This window comes from Daktulosphaira vitifoliae, unplaced genomic scaffold (assembly GCF_025091365.1).
Source record: "Daktulosphaira vitifoliae isolate Bord-2020 unplaced genomic scaffold, ASM2509136v1 Scaffold_1, whole genome shotgun sequence".
Taxonomy (NCBI): domain Eukaryota; kingdom Metazoa; phylum Arthropoda; class Insecta; order Hemiptera; family Phylloxeridae; genus Daktulosphaira; species Daktulosphaira vitifoliae.
In genome coordinates this window covers 44207395-44226645 of record NW_026099572.1, presented here as the reverse complement: position 1 = coordinate 44226645, position 19251 = coordinate 44207395, and the positions used below count along the sequence as shown (strand labels likewise).

At 27.3% G+C, this 19251-nt stretch overlaps 1 protein-coding gene across 1 annotated transcript in view; it reads right to left on the bottom strand.

The window, feature by feature from the left end:
* The window catches only part of LOC126901038 (netrin-1), a 68633-nt gene that overhangs the window by 31536 nt on the left and 17846 nt on the right, over nt 1–19251 (bottom strand). The window contains exon 2 of the mRNA XM_050677171.1: nt 6004–6192. Within this exon, the coding sequence (XP_050533128.1) occupies nt 6004–6192 (189 nt within the window). The remainder of the gene's footprint in view (nt 1–6003; nt 6193–19251) is intronic.

The following is a 19251-nucleotide window of genomic DNA, read 5'->3' as shown; positions in this document are numbered from 1 at the left end:
TTTAAATAAATTTATTTGTAGGAGCGACGGACGTTTCTGTATGGGCTGCAGCCTCCAAAGTCGCCATGCAACATACATTGCTTATGGCCATTAGATATTTTTAGAGATCACAAAACTATACTACTTTTGCGAACCTTAGATTTTGCCAAGGCACCGTAATTACGCCATTGGTTGCTGGTACATTAGTTATTTCCATGTAATATTATGTTGGAAAATACATTTTAATATTTTTGAAGTAATTATTTTTAGATGATAAATGATTAAGTTATAAATATGATCAACGAATTGCATTAGACATAAACCATGTAAATAATAAGAATTTTCACGGACAATATTTCAAACAAATGAATTTGTATTCGTTTTGGTTAAATTTTATAATTTAATTACAGTTTTAGGATTTAGAAAAGACTATACAATAAGTCACCTTGCCTCTTATAGTTAGTTTTTAAGAACTTTCATGTTGTAGTAAAATAAGTCTTTACAAATTACCAAATGTAAACACTATTGTCGGTTTTCACAACAGTATTCCTTCCGTATTGTTTTAACAAATCGCATATCTTACACCGTTTCGAATGAATTTTAAAAGCCATTTTGTGTTTTCCATAGAAAACCCTATAAAAATTTAAGTGACTTTCAGTTTGGTACCTTACAACACTTCCGAATTCACACGTTGAACGCGATCCATCACTGTTGTATCATTTTTCAACGAGGGTTACTTATAAGTACATTTCTTGTCAGAAATACAAACGTACTGGGAAACGAAATAAGCCAAGAATTTTAAACGCCCTGCGAAATTGAGTTCTACAACTCTACGTATTCAACTTTTAGGGACCTTATGCAATTCAAACCCCCTTAAATGTATAAAATCAGTGAACTGTTATAAATATATATCGCCTATATCGATTCTAGTGGGTTCCTTTCCCTTATCGTATATTGTCAAGAGGTTTAATGTATACATCTATTAACATTATTTATTTTTCGAATGATTTGCAAAGGATTTGTACACCGTAAGAAATAAAAATACAAATGTGCGTTCTGTTAACTTGAAAATATGTCGCTATACATCATTATTCATTGTTCTGCCTCGGATTAAGTATTTATAAAAAAAACAGTTTAAAAACGATTTCTGTCACATATTTCATAAAATATATTAATTGAAATAGTTACCTAAATTAAGTATTCCGTGTATATTTTTTCCTAAACAGTTAAATTATAGGTTTTAATAAAAAAAGGAAAAACGTGTGCATAATATTTAAATATTTTTTTAAAAATAAAAATATTAGTATTTTTTTATATTAAAATTCTTCAATTATTTGGGCTAATAAGTATTCTTAGAAATTTATTGTATGTTTTTCTATCATCTGTATATCAAAACATTTATGAATTATCAAAAATTGATCTTATTCTTCAGTTGAAAGTTTATTTTTGCCATTATTTTCGAATAAAAACTTCATAACAACAAATGATTTCCTAAGAAACAACTTTGAACTTTAAACAAGCAATAATATTTTGTAAAAAGTTTGAATTGTTTGTCAATTATTTTTATTAGACCTTATAAAAATGATGGAAATTTTAATTTATACTTGTCTTTGATGTTCCACCAGTCACAAATTTGTACATATAAAAATTATTTTCTTTTTCGTCAAATTGTTCATCAATTAAAGGAAACATTTTTAAATAAACTTAATGAAACTTAATAAACATCAATAAAAGTAATTTTTTTTATAGGCTACTTATTTCAATAAATCTTCTGCAAATAATATAGTAAATTACTAATTTAATTATTGACTAAAAAATTATTTTATGGACATATTTCATGTATAACCAATATTCGATGTAAAAAATCGAAAACGGGTAATTTAAAAAGTTTCTAAACATTTATTAATAAATATTTAAGAAAATTTTAGCAAGTACTTTATAGATCTTCTGTAAATATTAAAATAACTATGTAGGTCGTTATATATTTCCAAACATATAATTATCACCGAATTTTAATGCAAATGAAACTTGCATTTGTACATAAAAAATTGTGTTTTAAAAATAAAAATATTAGAAATTCGAAAAAATTATGATGAGTGGTTTATTACTAATAACGATGTTAAAGGATCTATATTTATTGTGTTGAATAAAGAGGGTTTTAATTACTATGTATATGATAAACATAAAATATATATGCAACATAATTGGAAATGTATCAGTGGTTTAAGGGGAAAACAGAGAGAGAAATATTTGCTTCTGGCTAAATCGTAGGCGTTATCAGTTTTAGCTCATAAGTATGTTACATAAGCGGTATTGCCTTTGTAAAACCTACACAGTGTATTTAGTGCTACACCGTAGAAATTTATAAAAAAATATACTTACTCGGCCGTTTATATATAAATTAAACTGTAAAATTATTATAGTCCTTTTAAAATGTACAATTCAAAACTGGTGTATTATTTATAAAAAATACAGGATAAAACAAGTTTTTCAGTGTTGTTAACATCTCTAATACATTAACATATTTTTTGACTATATAGTAAAGACACACACACGAGTTTTGTGGAGTGTCCAAAAATTATCACACATATAATTTATAATAGGTAATTTTATGTAAGGTACTATATATAAGGTATAATTTCTGGATATGAATTCTAAAAAATAGAAAAGCGTTTTTGTATTTGCAACAACTTCTTATGCTTGCCTGCTACAAAGTAATAACAGTAATACAGTACTTGATGAGTATAATACATATAAACATAATTGCCCGCAGTGGGTTCAAAATTGTGTATAATTATGAGTTATCGGAAAGTGTACCCAGATAATGATAGTCAAACACATCCTCGAAAAGTTATAAACGGCAATCATGACACTGAAAGGAATTCTGTAGATGTTTGTGTGCGATAAGTTGTAAGGCATATTATTCGTAAGTTAAGCATAAACTATTTTTCTATCGTGTTTTCCAAGTGAATGAGTATAAATTTATGTTAATTTCTGAAGATAAAAGCCTAAGGGTTTTAGTGTTAACACGTTAGTACACAAATTTATTGGTGGACATAGGATATAGTATACTTACAATATAAGGTACTCATATTTATAATGGTCCCATATGGTAGTTTAAACACTAATTCTCAAAGTTATTACTGCCATTACTATTAAACAACATATTATCAATTATCTACTGCATTAGCAGTAATTTAAAGTTCTCTACCCCTAAACTTGCGCTTACCTTTTAACCCTCGGGTTTATTATTAATTAACTTTATTTGGTGTATAGAATATAGACGTGCTTTAAAACGTGTATATAATAACAAATTTGACTAATTTTTCGAAGCTTAACCCAAATTTAATATTTGTGGAAATGAGTTCAACTTATTATGATTAATAACTATGATATAATGTTTGTATAATTAGTACGAGTTGTTTGAAATAAAAATGATATTTTAGATATTTTTTACTAATAAATGAAGACACAGCAAAATTATGTTTAAAAATATTTCAGTTTATTCATCTACAAAATTTTTCTTTATGTTTAATGTTTGAATAACTTTGATTTATAGTTTATCCGAATACCTATTATTCATTCATAAGTTTTAAGTAAAATGTAATAAAAATGAAAATAGTATGTTGCTTACAAGTGGATTACTTTAAAAAGTAAGTAGAAAATGGCAACAACGAAAAAAAAAGAAATATGTATCCTTTTTACTTTTTCAAGCATTGAACTTTTGCCTTCAACAAATCCATTAGCTATGCCTAGAGTTTTTTGCAACTATCCATCAGCTATGTTGCCACAACCTCATTGCCTTTATCCTTTACTGTATTCTATAACTAATCCAAATTCATTATTATACTATACTTATACAGGAATGCATACGTATATCATATTAACGTCAGCTTAAATAAAATGTTTTAGAAAGTTATTTCAGTTAGAAAAAAAAGTTTATTACTCATGGGCAATAGATGACATTCTTTATAAGATAGAGAACCCGTATGTGAAAAGGTAACATGTAGTTTGGCTAGTAGACGATGTAATCCATTTTGGCAGGCAAAGGATCAATTCGTCTTTTCTTAGCTTCGGGGTATGGTAACTATATATATATATATAAGTTCATATACCTTTATCTTCTACCCAGTATTCACTGTAAATGAAGTTTATTTAAAATATACCGTTTAAAATTAGTATAAATGCATGATAAAAGACAGATTTATCTGTGATAAACACCCAGAAATCCTTTGAAACATAAATGCGATCTCCAAATTCAAGACGTTTTTACTTAAATTGATGTTTTATATTTTAATTTTTTCAAGATAGTACAATACTATACCATAAATAATTCATAATTTATGGATTTTACATTAACCGTTATCTACACAAGATCTGTCGATGTTCTAAAATTGGAGAATAAGAGATGTGAATAAAAGTCTCTATCATATTTAAGCGGGAAAATTTTTGTGCAATAATCATGTAATTTTATAAATCAAGTTATGATTATACTGTTTATTTCAAAAAAATATATACATATCATTTATGAACAGAAAAATTTACGAGTGAATAAAAATTGTTCTTATTACCTCCAGCCTACTTTTACATAATTTTTTTTTTCTCATGAATAATTAATGTATTTTTTAAAAATACAAAAACTTTCCAAACCTTTAAATTTTTATATACTCAGTTACATAACTCGTATGTCCTACATTAATTATTTGTATAAACTGAATCTGTTGTCAATGTCAAGCAAATTCATACTTGTATAACTTCTTCAGAGCAAAAAATTGTTTAAAATAAATATACTATCACCACGTGCTCACAATAATCGTTATCGGAAAAGAAACACGTTGTTGAACGCCCACTCACATACTATTACCTGAGTAACAACAATAATATAGCGTAATGTTCCATTTAATGTACATCATTTTTTCACACTGCTTTTTAATTGTATCGCTTATTGCCCATACTTTATCCTACGTCTTCGACATCTCGTCACTCGGATTTCATTCTCCTTCGACCATTAGTCAGCAATTGTAGAAACCTTAATCCTACGCAATAAGTCACGTTTGGGCAATAATACAACCCCGCCGACAGTTTCTCTTCCACCCGCATCAGGAACCTAGTGGATAACGCTTAGCCCGTGTTCGTGAATCGTAAGCGAGGATCTCAAATTTATGCCCGATCTGTTTCAATCCTCACGAATTATCAATTTTCTTTTATTAATATTACTATTACAGCCTTTTAGCATTTATAATGGTTTTTTTAAAATAGGGGATATGTATTTGAATTTAAATTCGCGTACATTATAAAATCAAGCAATTAGAATGACCGGATTAAAAAAAAACTCAAACGGAAACAACTTCTATCGGAAAATTCTATAATTTAATAAAATATTTATGACTACTAGCATGCATTATTTTCCTTTATTGAATTAATTTTTTACGTGAGAATATTCATTTGTTGTATTATATTTTTATCTCTGAATGCTCAAGAGCACTTTCGGTAGTCGTAACGAAAATAAGACAAACATATTTTGAAAATGAGTCGGCGTCCCAAGCGCAGACTACCATTTCCACTTTAGGAGGATATATATAAATATATGACTGCTACTCCTACAAAGTTATATGAAATTTTTTTATGAATCTTAAAACGAGATTCGTTACAAATGCAGTAAAAAGTCCTTAGACTGCGGTTGCTCAGTGAGTATGTTTCCGTACCAATGGTTTTTTTCCACAGTAAAAAAGAAAAACGATTCAAAATTAAAAATACTTGAATGAAAATACGAAGGGAAAATAAAAATGTTATCAAGTGTAAAATATATTTTTTCTCATTTGTTTGCATCAAATAATAATATAGATTAAAAAATTATTTATTCGAAATTATAAATTCCGAAAAGTTTTAAAGATAAATATCTTCTCGTTAGTCATCTTTTAACAGTATTGTTATAATTAGCTCAAATTTTTGCTGATTTAGTCTTTGTGTTGAAATTGCATTTTTGTTATATAAGCATAAAAAAAGGAAATGAATAATAAATACCTTTGCAGGCCTTCCGATGAGTTATGGGCTTAGTAGGATCTCTATAGTACCCTTCTTTGCAGTAATGACAATATCTACCAGCCGTGAAGTGTCTGCACTTAAGACACACACCGCCGCTTACCCGGCCTGACAGTTTGTACAGCTCCATGTCGAACCGGCACCTCTTGGCATGCTCGTTGCAATTACACGCTGTAAAAACGCAAAATAACAACGTTAATAATATTTATTTTAATATTAATTGCATATATTAGAAAAAGTTGAAAGAAAAATTTAATGATTCAAGGTAACCCTAAAATTACTTTATGCTTAAAGTTCGAAACTATCAACATTACAAATCATAATGTAAAGTATATTTTTAATATTAAGCTTAAACATTTTAATAGCTTAAATAATAATTTTTTGATAACATTACACACAAAAAGAGTAAGGTAAATTTATATTAACCAATAATTTTGAATGTATTTTCATGAAAAAAAATTTTNACACAAAAAGAGTAAGGTAAATTTATATTAACCAATAATTTTGAATGTATTTTCATGAAAAAAATTTTTAACTTCAAAATAAATAACCTTAGATTTAGTTGTACTTCTAAAAAAATTAACCAAATAAATGTATAACTCTAAATAAATTAGGTTTATGTGGTTGAATCGCATCACATATACGGTTTTTACGCAAAAAACATTATATAGAGTATTCACTTTTACTGTAATAATTTTTTACTGACTACTATGATTGTGATAAAATGGTCTCAGATCAATGATTCTCAATTAATATAAATTTTAATTTGAATAGTGAAAATGATAAAAATATTCATTGATTCAAATGAAAAAAGAAGTTTTAAGTTTTAGTAATAATATAGAACATATTCAAATTGAAGATTATAAATTAAATACTAATGACATCAACTAATGAACATTTATAATTATTCATTTTTTTTTATATAAAAATTTTATACTTAACATAAATATTTATGCAATTAACAAAAATCTGATCAACAAATTTGAAAATACACTTCTAAAACGTAATTGACAGTTCCTAGTTTAAACAACATTTAACAAACTCATTCATGATTTTCAAGTTCAATTATGAAATTTTATAATTATAAACATTACAAGGAAAACAAAAAAAAACTAACAAAAGAAAAAATATAGTAAGAATAACAATCGTTATTGAAGAACTAACCTAAAGTATATCCTAACGATCTTATACTGTTTGTATTTTTGATCATTACAATTACAGTTACTCTAAAAGTAGTTAACTACTACTTTTATCATGTAATATTATTTCGATAATTAATTAAATATATTAATTTATAGTATCGTACCAATGCTTTTATAGCATTATTTCTGGTTCAGTCAAATGGACACATAAATTGTAGCTGGTTTAGTGGGTATTATAGGGGATCACTTACACAGCAATTAGCCAAAGCCTAGATGAATTTAAATACCTCAAGATCACGGCCAATTAATTAATTAATCTGACGTATATTGAACAGTATAAGGCCTATAGAATAAATTTATTACAAGACAAAATTCAGAAGATAGTAGTAATTCTGTAACATGATCGTCAAACGCCGACAAATAATAAACTAAAATTATTTGAGAAGGTGTTAAAGTATTAAATTATTCTTTTAAAAAGCAAAGATTTCCACTACATTTTAGATTTCTCAGTGTAATTCAAAACCTTTAATTGTAAATAACAAATCAAATATATTAAATAACTTAATTCAACTACTAAAGAACAAAAATGATTTTACTGAAATTATTAACAACAAAACAAAAATATACAAACCGTAGGTGTTTGTATAATATTTAGCAAGTTAAAAAATGTATTTTGTAGTTTAATTTATTACTTCTAGATGCCTTTATATAATTAAATGAAATATTACATTTGGCAGCAAGATAAGAAGTATAGGTGTATGACAGAGTAATAACTATAAGCCAAAAAAATCAAATAATAATCTTATTCATATTTCTTTGCTCAAATGAAACTGAAATAGTTGGAATTTTTTTAATAATTTCTAACAGTATTACATAATTATAAATATTTACATTTTATATTTTCAAAATCACGAAGATTCAGAACGGCTGCGTTTATTTATAGTGAAGAAATCGTTGGCTTTCAATCTCAACTTGATAAGTCTACGTATCGATGACTTGATTATGATTAAATAATAGTTTAATATCAAGTATAAGAAATTACTTTTATACATTTCTATTCAACCGTTTATTTGCAAAGTATAAATTATGATTTATGGATGTGTACAATAAGTAGTTGTGAAATTATATAATGGAAGATTCAAATACGCGTCCTATGATTTGCGACATCTGTTCCAGACAACATAATATAGTTATATACAACCGTAGGCTCATGTGAAGCGAAGAGATTATTTTAAGATGAACTATATTGTGCTTATTATAATACAATAACTAGATTGCGTAATTTAAGAGACATGCATGAGTGAAATCACGGCAGCGATGAAGAGTACACGGATGAAGTGACAAACTTTTAGGTAAAAATTATGCCTAAGTATACTGTACCTAGTTATAAGTCAACATAGAAATTAAAAAAAATATATTAAGTGTCTATAACGCATCTTAAAATACATTTTTTAATTGTATATTAATACAAAAGCACATCATTTCGATTATGAGTTCAACGAATTTACTTAGTAAGGAATTTTTATGAATAATTTGCTTTAGCATTTTTAAATATGTCTTTAAATCAACAACTGTACTATAAAATATAATAATTCTTTATAAGATTCCTTGAAATGAATTTCAATAAAAGATTATTTAAAGAAAAACTGTATTTTAAAATATATCTTATGATGTATCAGAAAGAGTTCCGGTTGATTTCACTGTATGCAGAAAAGCGGATGCAAATTGAAAACTTTTTTTTACTTCCGATAAAAGATATTGAGTAGACAATCAAATAAATAGAACGAATACTATATTTGTTGATTCAAAAAATAAATATTGTTTTGTATGCGTTCATAAATGAGAGGTAATTCAAAAAACTATACTTATATTGTTTAATGTGATATTATATACATGTTTGTATATTACAAACAGAATATACAATACTTGCATATATCTACAAAGTTGAACTTTTTTATTAAAACAAAAAATGAAAGCTTTTTCGACACTGTCAACATCAAAGATACCAAATCATATTTCATTACAAAACTTTGTTTCATTAAATAAACAAAAAGGAGAAAGTTAAATATTTAACTTCATGATTTTGTAGTTATTTTAAACAATATATTATTATTAATCAATCATTATATTCAAATTACATTTTCTTTTATGTTTAAAGTTAATTATTTTACATTAATCACAAATATTATTTATTAATAATTTGGCAAAATAGTACTGATGTTGTCAAGATAAATGAGACTATAAGTAAAGGGTTTCATAGAATATAAAGGCAAAAACTTATCTATTTTGAGTCAGTACTTTGGCTGTCTTCCACCGAGGAACGTAGACACTTTTTTTGTTAATTTTTTTCTCCTATTCATTTTATCAATGGGATCTGTTATGACATCTGCAGAAGTGATCTTGATTAATGATAGTGTTCTGTATTTTAAGTAGAGATGAATATAATAGAGACGAAAAACAGCTAATGATCTAAAATAGCGCCTTTTGAAATTAGCTAAATCTGTATGAAGTTGCTATATCTTTTTTCGACAATCAAAAAATACAGAAGTTGTCATTCCTCAAAATGAATTTACTACATCATATATCATAATGTTGACTTAATAGTTATTAACACATTTTTTTAAATTTTTTATATTAACAATTTTTAAAAACTTTGGTAATAATTAAAAATAATTTTTAAGAACTACTTATTAAAATAAAATCTTATTGCTGTTATTCATAAAAACGTTTAATAACGATTGTACTCTTAAATAATTTTCTTCTTGAAAAGCAATACTCATTAAATATTCATAGTTTATTATTTTTAAATAAAATCTTTATTTATAGCATTTCAAGTTTTGATTCCGAAAATTAAAAGTTTCTATTAAATAATTTGAAAATATTTAAAAATTAATTAGATCGTAAAAAAATGTTTATGCTTACAATAAGTTGAAACGTCAATTTATAATTATTCAATGTAATTTTCAATTTCATAGAAAATTTAAAATATAAATGTTACTTATTTCATTTAATACAAAAATCTATAAATATTATCTTCAGTGTTAAACAGTTAATCTCAACTAATAAAATTAACATTTTACTACATGCAATGTTTGAAGTTACAACTGACTAAATGGATAAAATTTGTAAAATAATTTATGCTAAATTTGACATAAGCAAATATAACAGATCCTTTTAAGTTTTAATTTCTATTGCAATGGATTAAAATTATGTAACTTATTTTATCATAATTTTCACGTTTTAATGTTTTGATATTAATGTTCTTTATTTGGACACTTCTAAGTGATGAGCTGTCATTTTCATTCAACTAAGTTTTCATTTTCGTAGCTAAATCGATCCTGACAGTATTTCATTATCTAACAATATAGTTAAACAGTATAAATGTATATACGTGAAAGTTGAAAAGTTGAGCAAACCTAAAGAGTAGAAGACTATGTGTGGAAGAGTAAAAGCAGATTGTTTAGTTCTGAAAAACACTGACGCGTGTAAAAACATTTTTATATAGATTTTGAGATCGTTGGAGGATGAAATTAGCTGCCAAAAGAAATATTGTCCCTTTTGGGTGTAGTAAGTTCATATGTTACGAGGTATATCATAGAAATGAAATTGCCAATATTTATTTGTCAATTTCTCTTAAACTCCTATTATAACTTCCTAGTAGAAATTGATTTACAACATAAATATAAAAACCTTTTCTTTATTTCTTAGCAGTATCAAGTGAGAAATGTGTGGAATATTAATCGTTAAATATTTTTACAATTATTAAGTGAAATTTAATAATCAAATATGTCTATACTAAATATAGTTATAATTTAAAAATATAAATTACTTAGATTTTTCTACTCTTTACATTCAAATACACTCGCTTTATTCTGGAGGAAAGACGCGAGTACGACTATTTGTATAATTAAACATTCTCGTTCGTATTCTTTTTTTCGCCCAAGTATAAAAAAGTTAATAACTTTCAACGTACTTATCCAAAAATTGCTATCGACCATTCATTATTTTAAAATATGCTAATTAAATATATATGTTGCCGTTAGTAAAAATAAAGTTGCACATTCCTAAAATATATAAGGTATAAATCGAAAAAGTACAACATAAATGATAAATCAAAAAATATAAGTAACTAAAAAATCCAAAATTATTTTTACTTTGTAAGTAATTATGTAAGGCATGATAAACGGATTACGCTGTATAAATATCTTTTTAATTATTGTTAAAAATCTAATTTTTGAAAAAGTAAAATATTTGCTAAAATGTTTAATGATTATGTGCACAAATAATTTCTTGCATTCATTTTTTTTATTTAAAAATAATTTTATAACGTATCTCTTCAACTTTATAGCGCAGTGACATCTAAACTTGTAATTTAGAATAATTAAATGCCTTAAATTAATGATGATTTTGTGTATATTCAATTATCAATAGCAAAACCAATGGCTACTGGTATGACAACATCGTATTTAATGAAAATGGGAGCTATCAACACCCGTGAGATTTGCTACTTCATAAATAAACCCCAAAAACTAATTCAGTTATTTTTCTAGAGTTTTAAAACGCATAGAAATTCATAGTTGCCGAGTACCTTTAACATTTACGAGACTTTTCAATTAACCGTAATTCTTCAGCCATTTGTCCGCCTAAAGGCTTTGTAGCTTAATCCTCCTTACACTAGGGAAAACAATAAATGAAGAATCCCAACTGTTAAATTGAGTATGACATTAAAAAGATCCTCCAGCTAAAACGACAAATTCAATTCTGTTTGAACACGAGACATTTTAAAGAATTACTATTATTTAATAACTATGTGTGGATATAATGATTGGACGTATTTAAACCTTAGAAATGATATTATAAATAATAAGTTTCAATAATTTCAAATTTCCTGTTATTTCTAAAACAGTAAAAAAAAAAATGATCACAAATAGATAAAAGCAGATGATTTTAAGAAAAAAAAATGAGAATTTTGATTTATATCTTTTTAAAATTTATGTTTTTAGAAATTCCGTAAAAATAGTGGAGTATTACTTAAAATGTGTGGACTTCCAAATAACTTATTAAAATCATCACAAGTATTAGCATAATTTTTTGTCTGCTACCATGATGATTCTTTAGTTTTCAATGTCAAAACCGGAACGTTCAGAAATTCCAACGCGCTGCTCTGGAATATTTATCTCAACAACACGCATCATTTGTTCTTGGCTACACATCTATTCTAAACTTCATCAGTAAAATTTAAATTCATTCCAACCATGTTCGTGAGTAATTATGATAATATTTCTGGATGTATGATGTACGTATTTGAAAATGGAATTCATGTCGGATTCGGGTACACTTCTCTCGGTGTATCCCTGAGCTTAATTAATGACTTCAGTGCGCGGAAATACATATGAGGATGTTGTGAAGCGACACGTAAAACGTTTTCTTCGAATGTTTATAAATATTGTTTGTTGCGCGTGCTGCCCGTGTAAAACGCTAACTTGCAGGACCGGAACGAGTGTGAAGATGTTGATACCGGTGGGTTTAGTGTTGAGGGATACGGACGACAAAATTGAATAAAACAGAGCACCCTAGGCCCTCGGGAAATATATATAAAAACATAGTTCCTGTCCGTGGAAAAGGATTGATGAGACTCAAGCGCGCATTTATGCTGTGGGCTCCCATGGGGTAATAACGTTGTGACACAAACGCTGATCAAATAATAGACAGAAAAATACATGTTATACCTAATACTTAAGGCGTTATTATTATTATTTTGATAATACATCAATGTAAAAGCCTTAACTTTAAGAGATCCTATTCGTAAAAGTAATCCAATTTTATTTCATAACACCTACATAATTTTATTTGAATATGAATTAGAGAAAAACAATTTTAACTATTGCGCGACGCTTCAAGTAATTATTTTGCTTGACTTGCGTTTATTACTTTTGCACAGTACTGGCTATACCGTTTAAGTAACTTGAACAAAACGAAAGCGACAAATTCATGGAGTGAAAAGAAAATGCAGACACTAGTGATTTATACACCAACAAAGTCTAGAATTTAATCACATTCACAAATGTTAAGCTTTAATTATTAACCGAGCAACAAACTAGTCAGTTAGAATATCTAAACTTGTTCATATATAATGGTTAAATTTATTAAAAAAAAAAAAAAAGAGTAAAATTCTAAACTAATATAATGTGCATGTAATTTATTAAATAATAATATGAATCGACAGATTTTATTAAAAGTTTGCAATTTATTTAGATTTAATTCATTAATAGGTGAATTAGTTTCTATAGATTTTTTTTTTTTGTAGTTATTTTCTGCAATAAATTTAGGCATTTAAAAATGTGTGACACTAAAAATTATGAGAAAAAATTTATTATTGACGTATGCTATAATATCATTATATAATATATTATATTTTACACGTCATTATTTTTACGACTAATTTATCAGTTGACGGGTTTTACAGTTCTTCCTTTATTATTTTAACGTACGCAAAATGAATGGGTTACTTTTTCTTTGAAAAATAGTCAGCACATAAATCACAATACTGATGTATGTGCTATGTGTACCTAATCTCAATAAAGTTACATTAAATTAGACGTGTACGTGTCATTCAAGTGTATAAGGTTCATCATGTATACGTTATGGTAAAAACGTTTCACAACATCTCTTTTTACCAAAAAAGTTTCTTATCAGATGTTGTGTACTTGTAGTCTTAAATATTTTAGTATAAATATTTTGTATACAATATATCATGTTACTTGGTAATTTACTGAGAAATCTTGCGGTGAGATGTTAGGCTTGCAAATTTTGGCAAATATAATGTAATAAATCAACACTGCGCCTCCTTAGCAGCTTGTGATGATCTCTTCTATACTTTGCGTGATCAATTAATAAGCAAATACATGGAAATGAAAATTATGAACAAAACTACGAGTGTGGTCTGACAACATCTCGTATTGAAATAATAAAAATCATTGTACGTATAATATAACATTCTAATAAGACACGCAATAAATACCGAGTACTTAGTATTGAGGACAATTCTCGNAAACGTTTCACAACATCTCTTTTTACCAAAAAATTTTCTTATCAGATGTTGTGTACTTGTGGTCTTAAATATTTTAGTATAAATATTTTGTATACAATATATCATGTTACTTGGTAATTTACTGAGAAATCTTGCGGTGAGATGTTAGGCTTGCAAATTTTGGCAAATATAATGTAATAAATCAACACTGCGCCTCCTTGCAGCTTGTGATGATCTCTTTTATACTTTACGTGATCAATTAATAAGCAAATACATGGAAATGAAAATTATGAACAAAACTACGAGTGTGGTCTGACAACATCTCGTATTGAAATAATAAAAATCATTGTACGTATAATATAACATTCTAATAAGACACGCAATAAATACCGAGTACTTAGTATTGAGGACAATTCTCGTTGAAAATAATTCATATGGTTTACAACAAGTGTCCGAGTATTTCTTTCTAACGGGTTGAAAAGAAGTAAAGTTCATAAACATAAATTATGACTCGTGTATCAAACACGTAATGAGTTCAGCTTAATTTCTGTTAGCGTATTTGCACTTTATATTCGAAATTCGTTATTTTAATTTCTCGCATAAAAATAACATCAATAATAACCACGTTCCAAAAAATATCAATTTTGATTACAGGTGGTTAATTTATGGTAGCCATCTTCCTAACTAGTTTTTTTTTAGAATACAATATTTTATTTGTTCGTTTTTCAGATGCGTTAATTAAACAGCTAATTAAAAATCACTTGTTTAAATATAGAACTGCACTCAATTTACCGTTCACAATGCAAATGCATAATATTATGAAGTCTTCTGTTAATAGAGCAACTGGTGAATATGATAAACGTTATGTTTAATGTTAAGAGTGTGCGTACAATGTAAAGCTATTGTTGTCGAGAGATTGTTTGGGGAGTCATAATGTAGCGACTCAATTATACCGCCTTTATAATTATCATATAGTGGATAGTACAGATGGATTCCAAGACGTCTGTGTTTATCTGGCAGAGGGCTCGACAACGGCAGGAGTTGGGAGGGGGCTGTGTATTGGCTGCAGAACGCCGAGAAAGAGACGTCGTACTTGTGGAAAAAGGGGATGTTTAGCCGCAGGATATTCCGTTCAAAATTCACCCCATAGTATGTGCTTACTGCCGTGGTGGCTACTAAATCCCTCCCCAAGTAGCGAATATCGTTTTAATTAATTCGCATAAAATACAATAACATGTAAATCGAACCGGCCTCCCCGGCAGTGCACCACTTGCAATATTTCTATGGTATTACAAAATAAACCGAACCTCGTCATAGTCTAAATTTATCCCCAGCGAGCAGAGAACGAGAAAAGTTGTAGAAAACGAGTTGTATTCATACGTCACTTAATCGAATAATCATTTTCCTATATTGATTGATGATTTTGTTTTTCAACGTGTTTGATAACACATTTGATTATGTGATCAAAATATGCGTACAAGCGTTTTACTCAGAGAATCATTAAAATCAGTTCTATTCTTTGGTTGCATAATAAGATTAATAATAAAATCCAGTTAACTTAATATAGCACAGATCAAATACTGAATTTAAAGTTTATTATACGTTTACGCTTAAAAGATCATCTATTTATATCAAGATAATATAATAATTAACAGTGTTCATTTTCTAAATTCTAATAAATTAACATTACAATCAAAGGCTTACAGACATACGTTAAACATTATTAGTAAAAAATGACATTGAGTATTGATAGTACTATCTATACTCAATGATAATAATAACTAAAAAAATCCATTAAAAAAACAATTTTGTATACAATCCGGGTAAAACATAAAACATTAATGAAATATTTTGCATTCATTTTTTTTCAAGATACACCTACAAAACAAATGAAAAGTGCTCTTCACGTAGTTTGGCATATCTACCAGGTATTACAATCATTGTAGTGGGTACCTATTTACAATTTTTACTTAAATACTAAAACCATCTAAAAAGATTATTCGACTGGAATTAATTTCTCGATAGGTCGCAATAGCAGTGGAGTTCTCATTAAACTAGCATTGAGTGTTCACATGGAGGAGGACGATTACAAAAGACTCATTGGCCCGGACAAATATAATTAAATAAAACAACCGTTGTTGTAATTGCTTAAAACAATGGTCAAGCCATATAAACTATAGCCAGTGGGTCATAAGCTCCCACAAGTATTATGACTGTCATATAAGTTTTGACAATGAAAAAATAAATGTACCATTTTTTTTTATCCATCAATCATAATATTGTTGTTACATCAATAACTTTCAAGTAAAATTAAAATTCAACCATTTCCACAGTTCGGTTCGTTGATTTTTACAATATTAGAAAGTTATTTATTAAAATAATTTTATTACGAAAAAAGTTTTTTGTGTGGTATAGGGAAGAAAAATGCAAAAAAGCAGTATTACTTGTCGCTTACACTCAGCTTATACAGTCAGAAACAAAGAAAAAGGCAACGGAATAATAATAATGAGATTTATTTTTTTTTGTAAAACCAAATTTTACTGTCATTATACAAACTACTTTGAAGTTAAATACTAAGGTTCGCTGGCAGTTCTTTGGTAAATGATAATTTAATAAAATATTATGAACAAATCAGCTACCTAGTCACTTTTAGTAAACTAAAAAAAATTGTATTGTATGATCAAAAAAAGTTTTTAATTATTTACTATAATGCTTTGAAAGTACTAAATAAAAAAGCAAAGAGTAATAGAAAAAAAAATGTCCAAACAAATCCTTAGAGATAAATCTTAAAGATTAAGATAAACACAAACAATTCCTTTATTGTTAAGCATCCAAATGTTTTGTCACTTATGATTACTGAACACGTATTACGAATTACAAATGTAGCCTATTGTTTTTATTGAATCAAATAATCTACATAGATTTTTATCTTAAAAATAGGACACATACTTTTGTTCTACGTACTATAATTGTGAGTGAAAATAATTGGTTCTTATACATTCCTTAAACATCTATGGCAAGTATAATCATTAAATTACAACTCGATTGACATTTATGGAACGTATGACACTTAAAAAGGGATTGTATCACAATTCTAAAGAATTCTGAATCATTGTTTAAAGAAAAATATGTTTTATTGTCAAAAAAAAAAAAAATACACACATATAATATGAATGAAAAAAATTTAAGTATTTTAAATTTATATTAAGTGAATACATAATTGTGTTTTTTTTTCTTATTTAAAGAACATGTAAAAACAAAGAAAATAGTTCAAACATTTCAATGTTTATTGAAAAAGTACATTTACAACATTTACAATGTTGTATATGTTTTAAAGTAATAATTACAATTATCATTTAAGCGTCGAGTGTAAATATAATTATATTTATATTCATCGATTAAATATTTATAGAAACTTGTTACTACATGTTTTAATACTAAAATTAAGTTGTCAATTAATTTACAACAGTTACTTACTAACATAAAAAACTTTTGTAATAATCAAACTTTATGTGACACATCTGTGTTCCATACCTGGTCTAGAATAATTTTATACAAAATACAGTACGTTTTTGTATTTCCCAATAAAAAAATATTAGACAAAATTTAGGATATCTTTTCGTGCAAAGGTTATTGTCGTTAAAATTCAATGTATCCGTTTTATTGTATAGCTGACCATAAATCATAAAGATTGAACCACTGTAATGTTTTTAAAAATGAAGATCCCAAAACAAAATAGAGAAAATCTAACACCCATTGTGGTTATAGGTCATCATCGTCAGGGTCAATGGGAACATGGTGTTGGAACATAAACGCCTGTAGCCCTAGACTGGTTGACGCGACATAAACGTAAGAATACAAACACAATGACTGATTTACTATTTATCCGTGCCGTTAAACACACTATGTCTATGTATAGAAAAGGATCTATATCATTTATCTTTAGTACAATATAAAACAGATGAAAATATCACATTATACGGCAAACACGTGGTAGTGTTAATATTGTTGTAAAGCGAGAACATCATGACTAAATTTTAGATTTCAAAGAGTTTGTCACGCTTTATAGTTCACATCTTGCCAAATGACCAGTATAAGGTCACTTAAAAAGTATCTTAAAGAACTCATATGAAGTAGACTTGATAATCGGTAGTTTTTAAGCCAAACATTTGTCAAAGAATTGTTGGAATAAAAGTAAATGGATTTTGATCATAGAGATGCGTTTGGAATAGGCAAGTAATTTTTCTTTACTATTGGAATCGCTGAACCAGCACAGGAGTAACGAGACACGTAATGAAATACATAGAGAAAAACGGACTTGATCTTTGAATACTTGTCGAATACAAATTGCAGATCGTCTTTCGCTAGCTGAATACGTCCAAGAAAACATACGCTGACGTTTTTTTACACAATTGTTACTTCCCTTCTAAAAAGGATAAGCTAGATAAAGACTTTGACAGATGTATCTGGCAAGGCGGCAGTGTTGAAAAGAAATTGACTACGAACGCTAACGATGTAATTTAGGTAAAACGTCAGTTTCTTTTAAATAACAAACAAGTTAAGCGTTGGAGGAAAAGTTAAATGATTTTTTTTTAACTATCTACTGAAATGCATTTAAAACAATTTAGTTTATATCATATTTAGTTAAACTATTCTTTTTTTTCATTAAATAATTTTAACAAAAATTATCGTATTGGTTTTATGTAATTTTATTGTTAAATAAATCATTTAAACGAAAGACGGAAGAAGAATATAAATCTAAAAATAATTATGAGTTGTATATCTCTTTCATCTACGACAATTATTTTAGTTCATTAATGTATTTTACAGGCGTGTTGTGACGTGGTGGTCACACTAGTTGTTCAGAAAACTCTAGTGTTAAGCCGCACCTACCGCTGTAGGTGAACGGATGGGTGACCATGCGTGCGCTTCTACAATGGCGAAAAAAAACCATGTTCCCAGTGCAGAAGGTAACGGGAAACCACTGCACTTAATTTCCCTAGGATATAAAAAACTATGACAAGCCTTAGCCTTTAGAAAAATAAGAAGAATGTATTT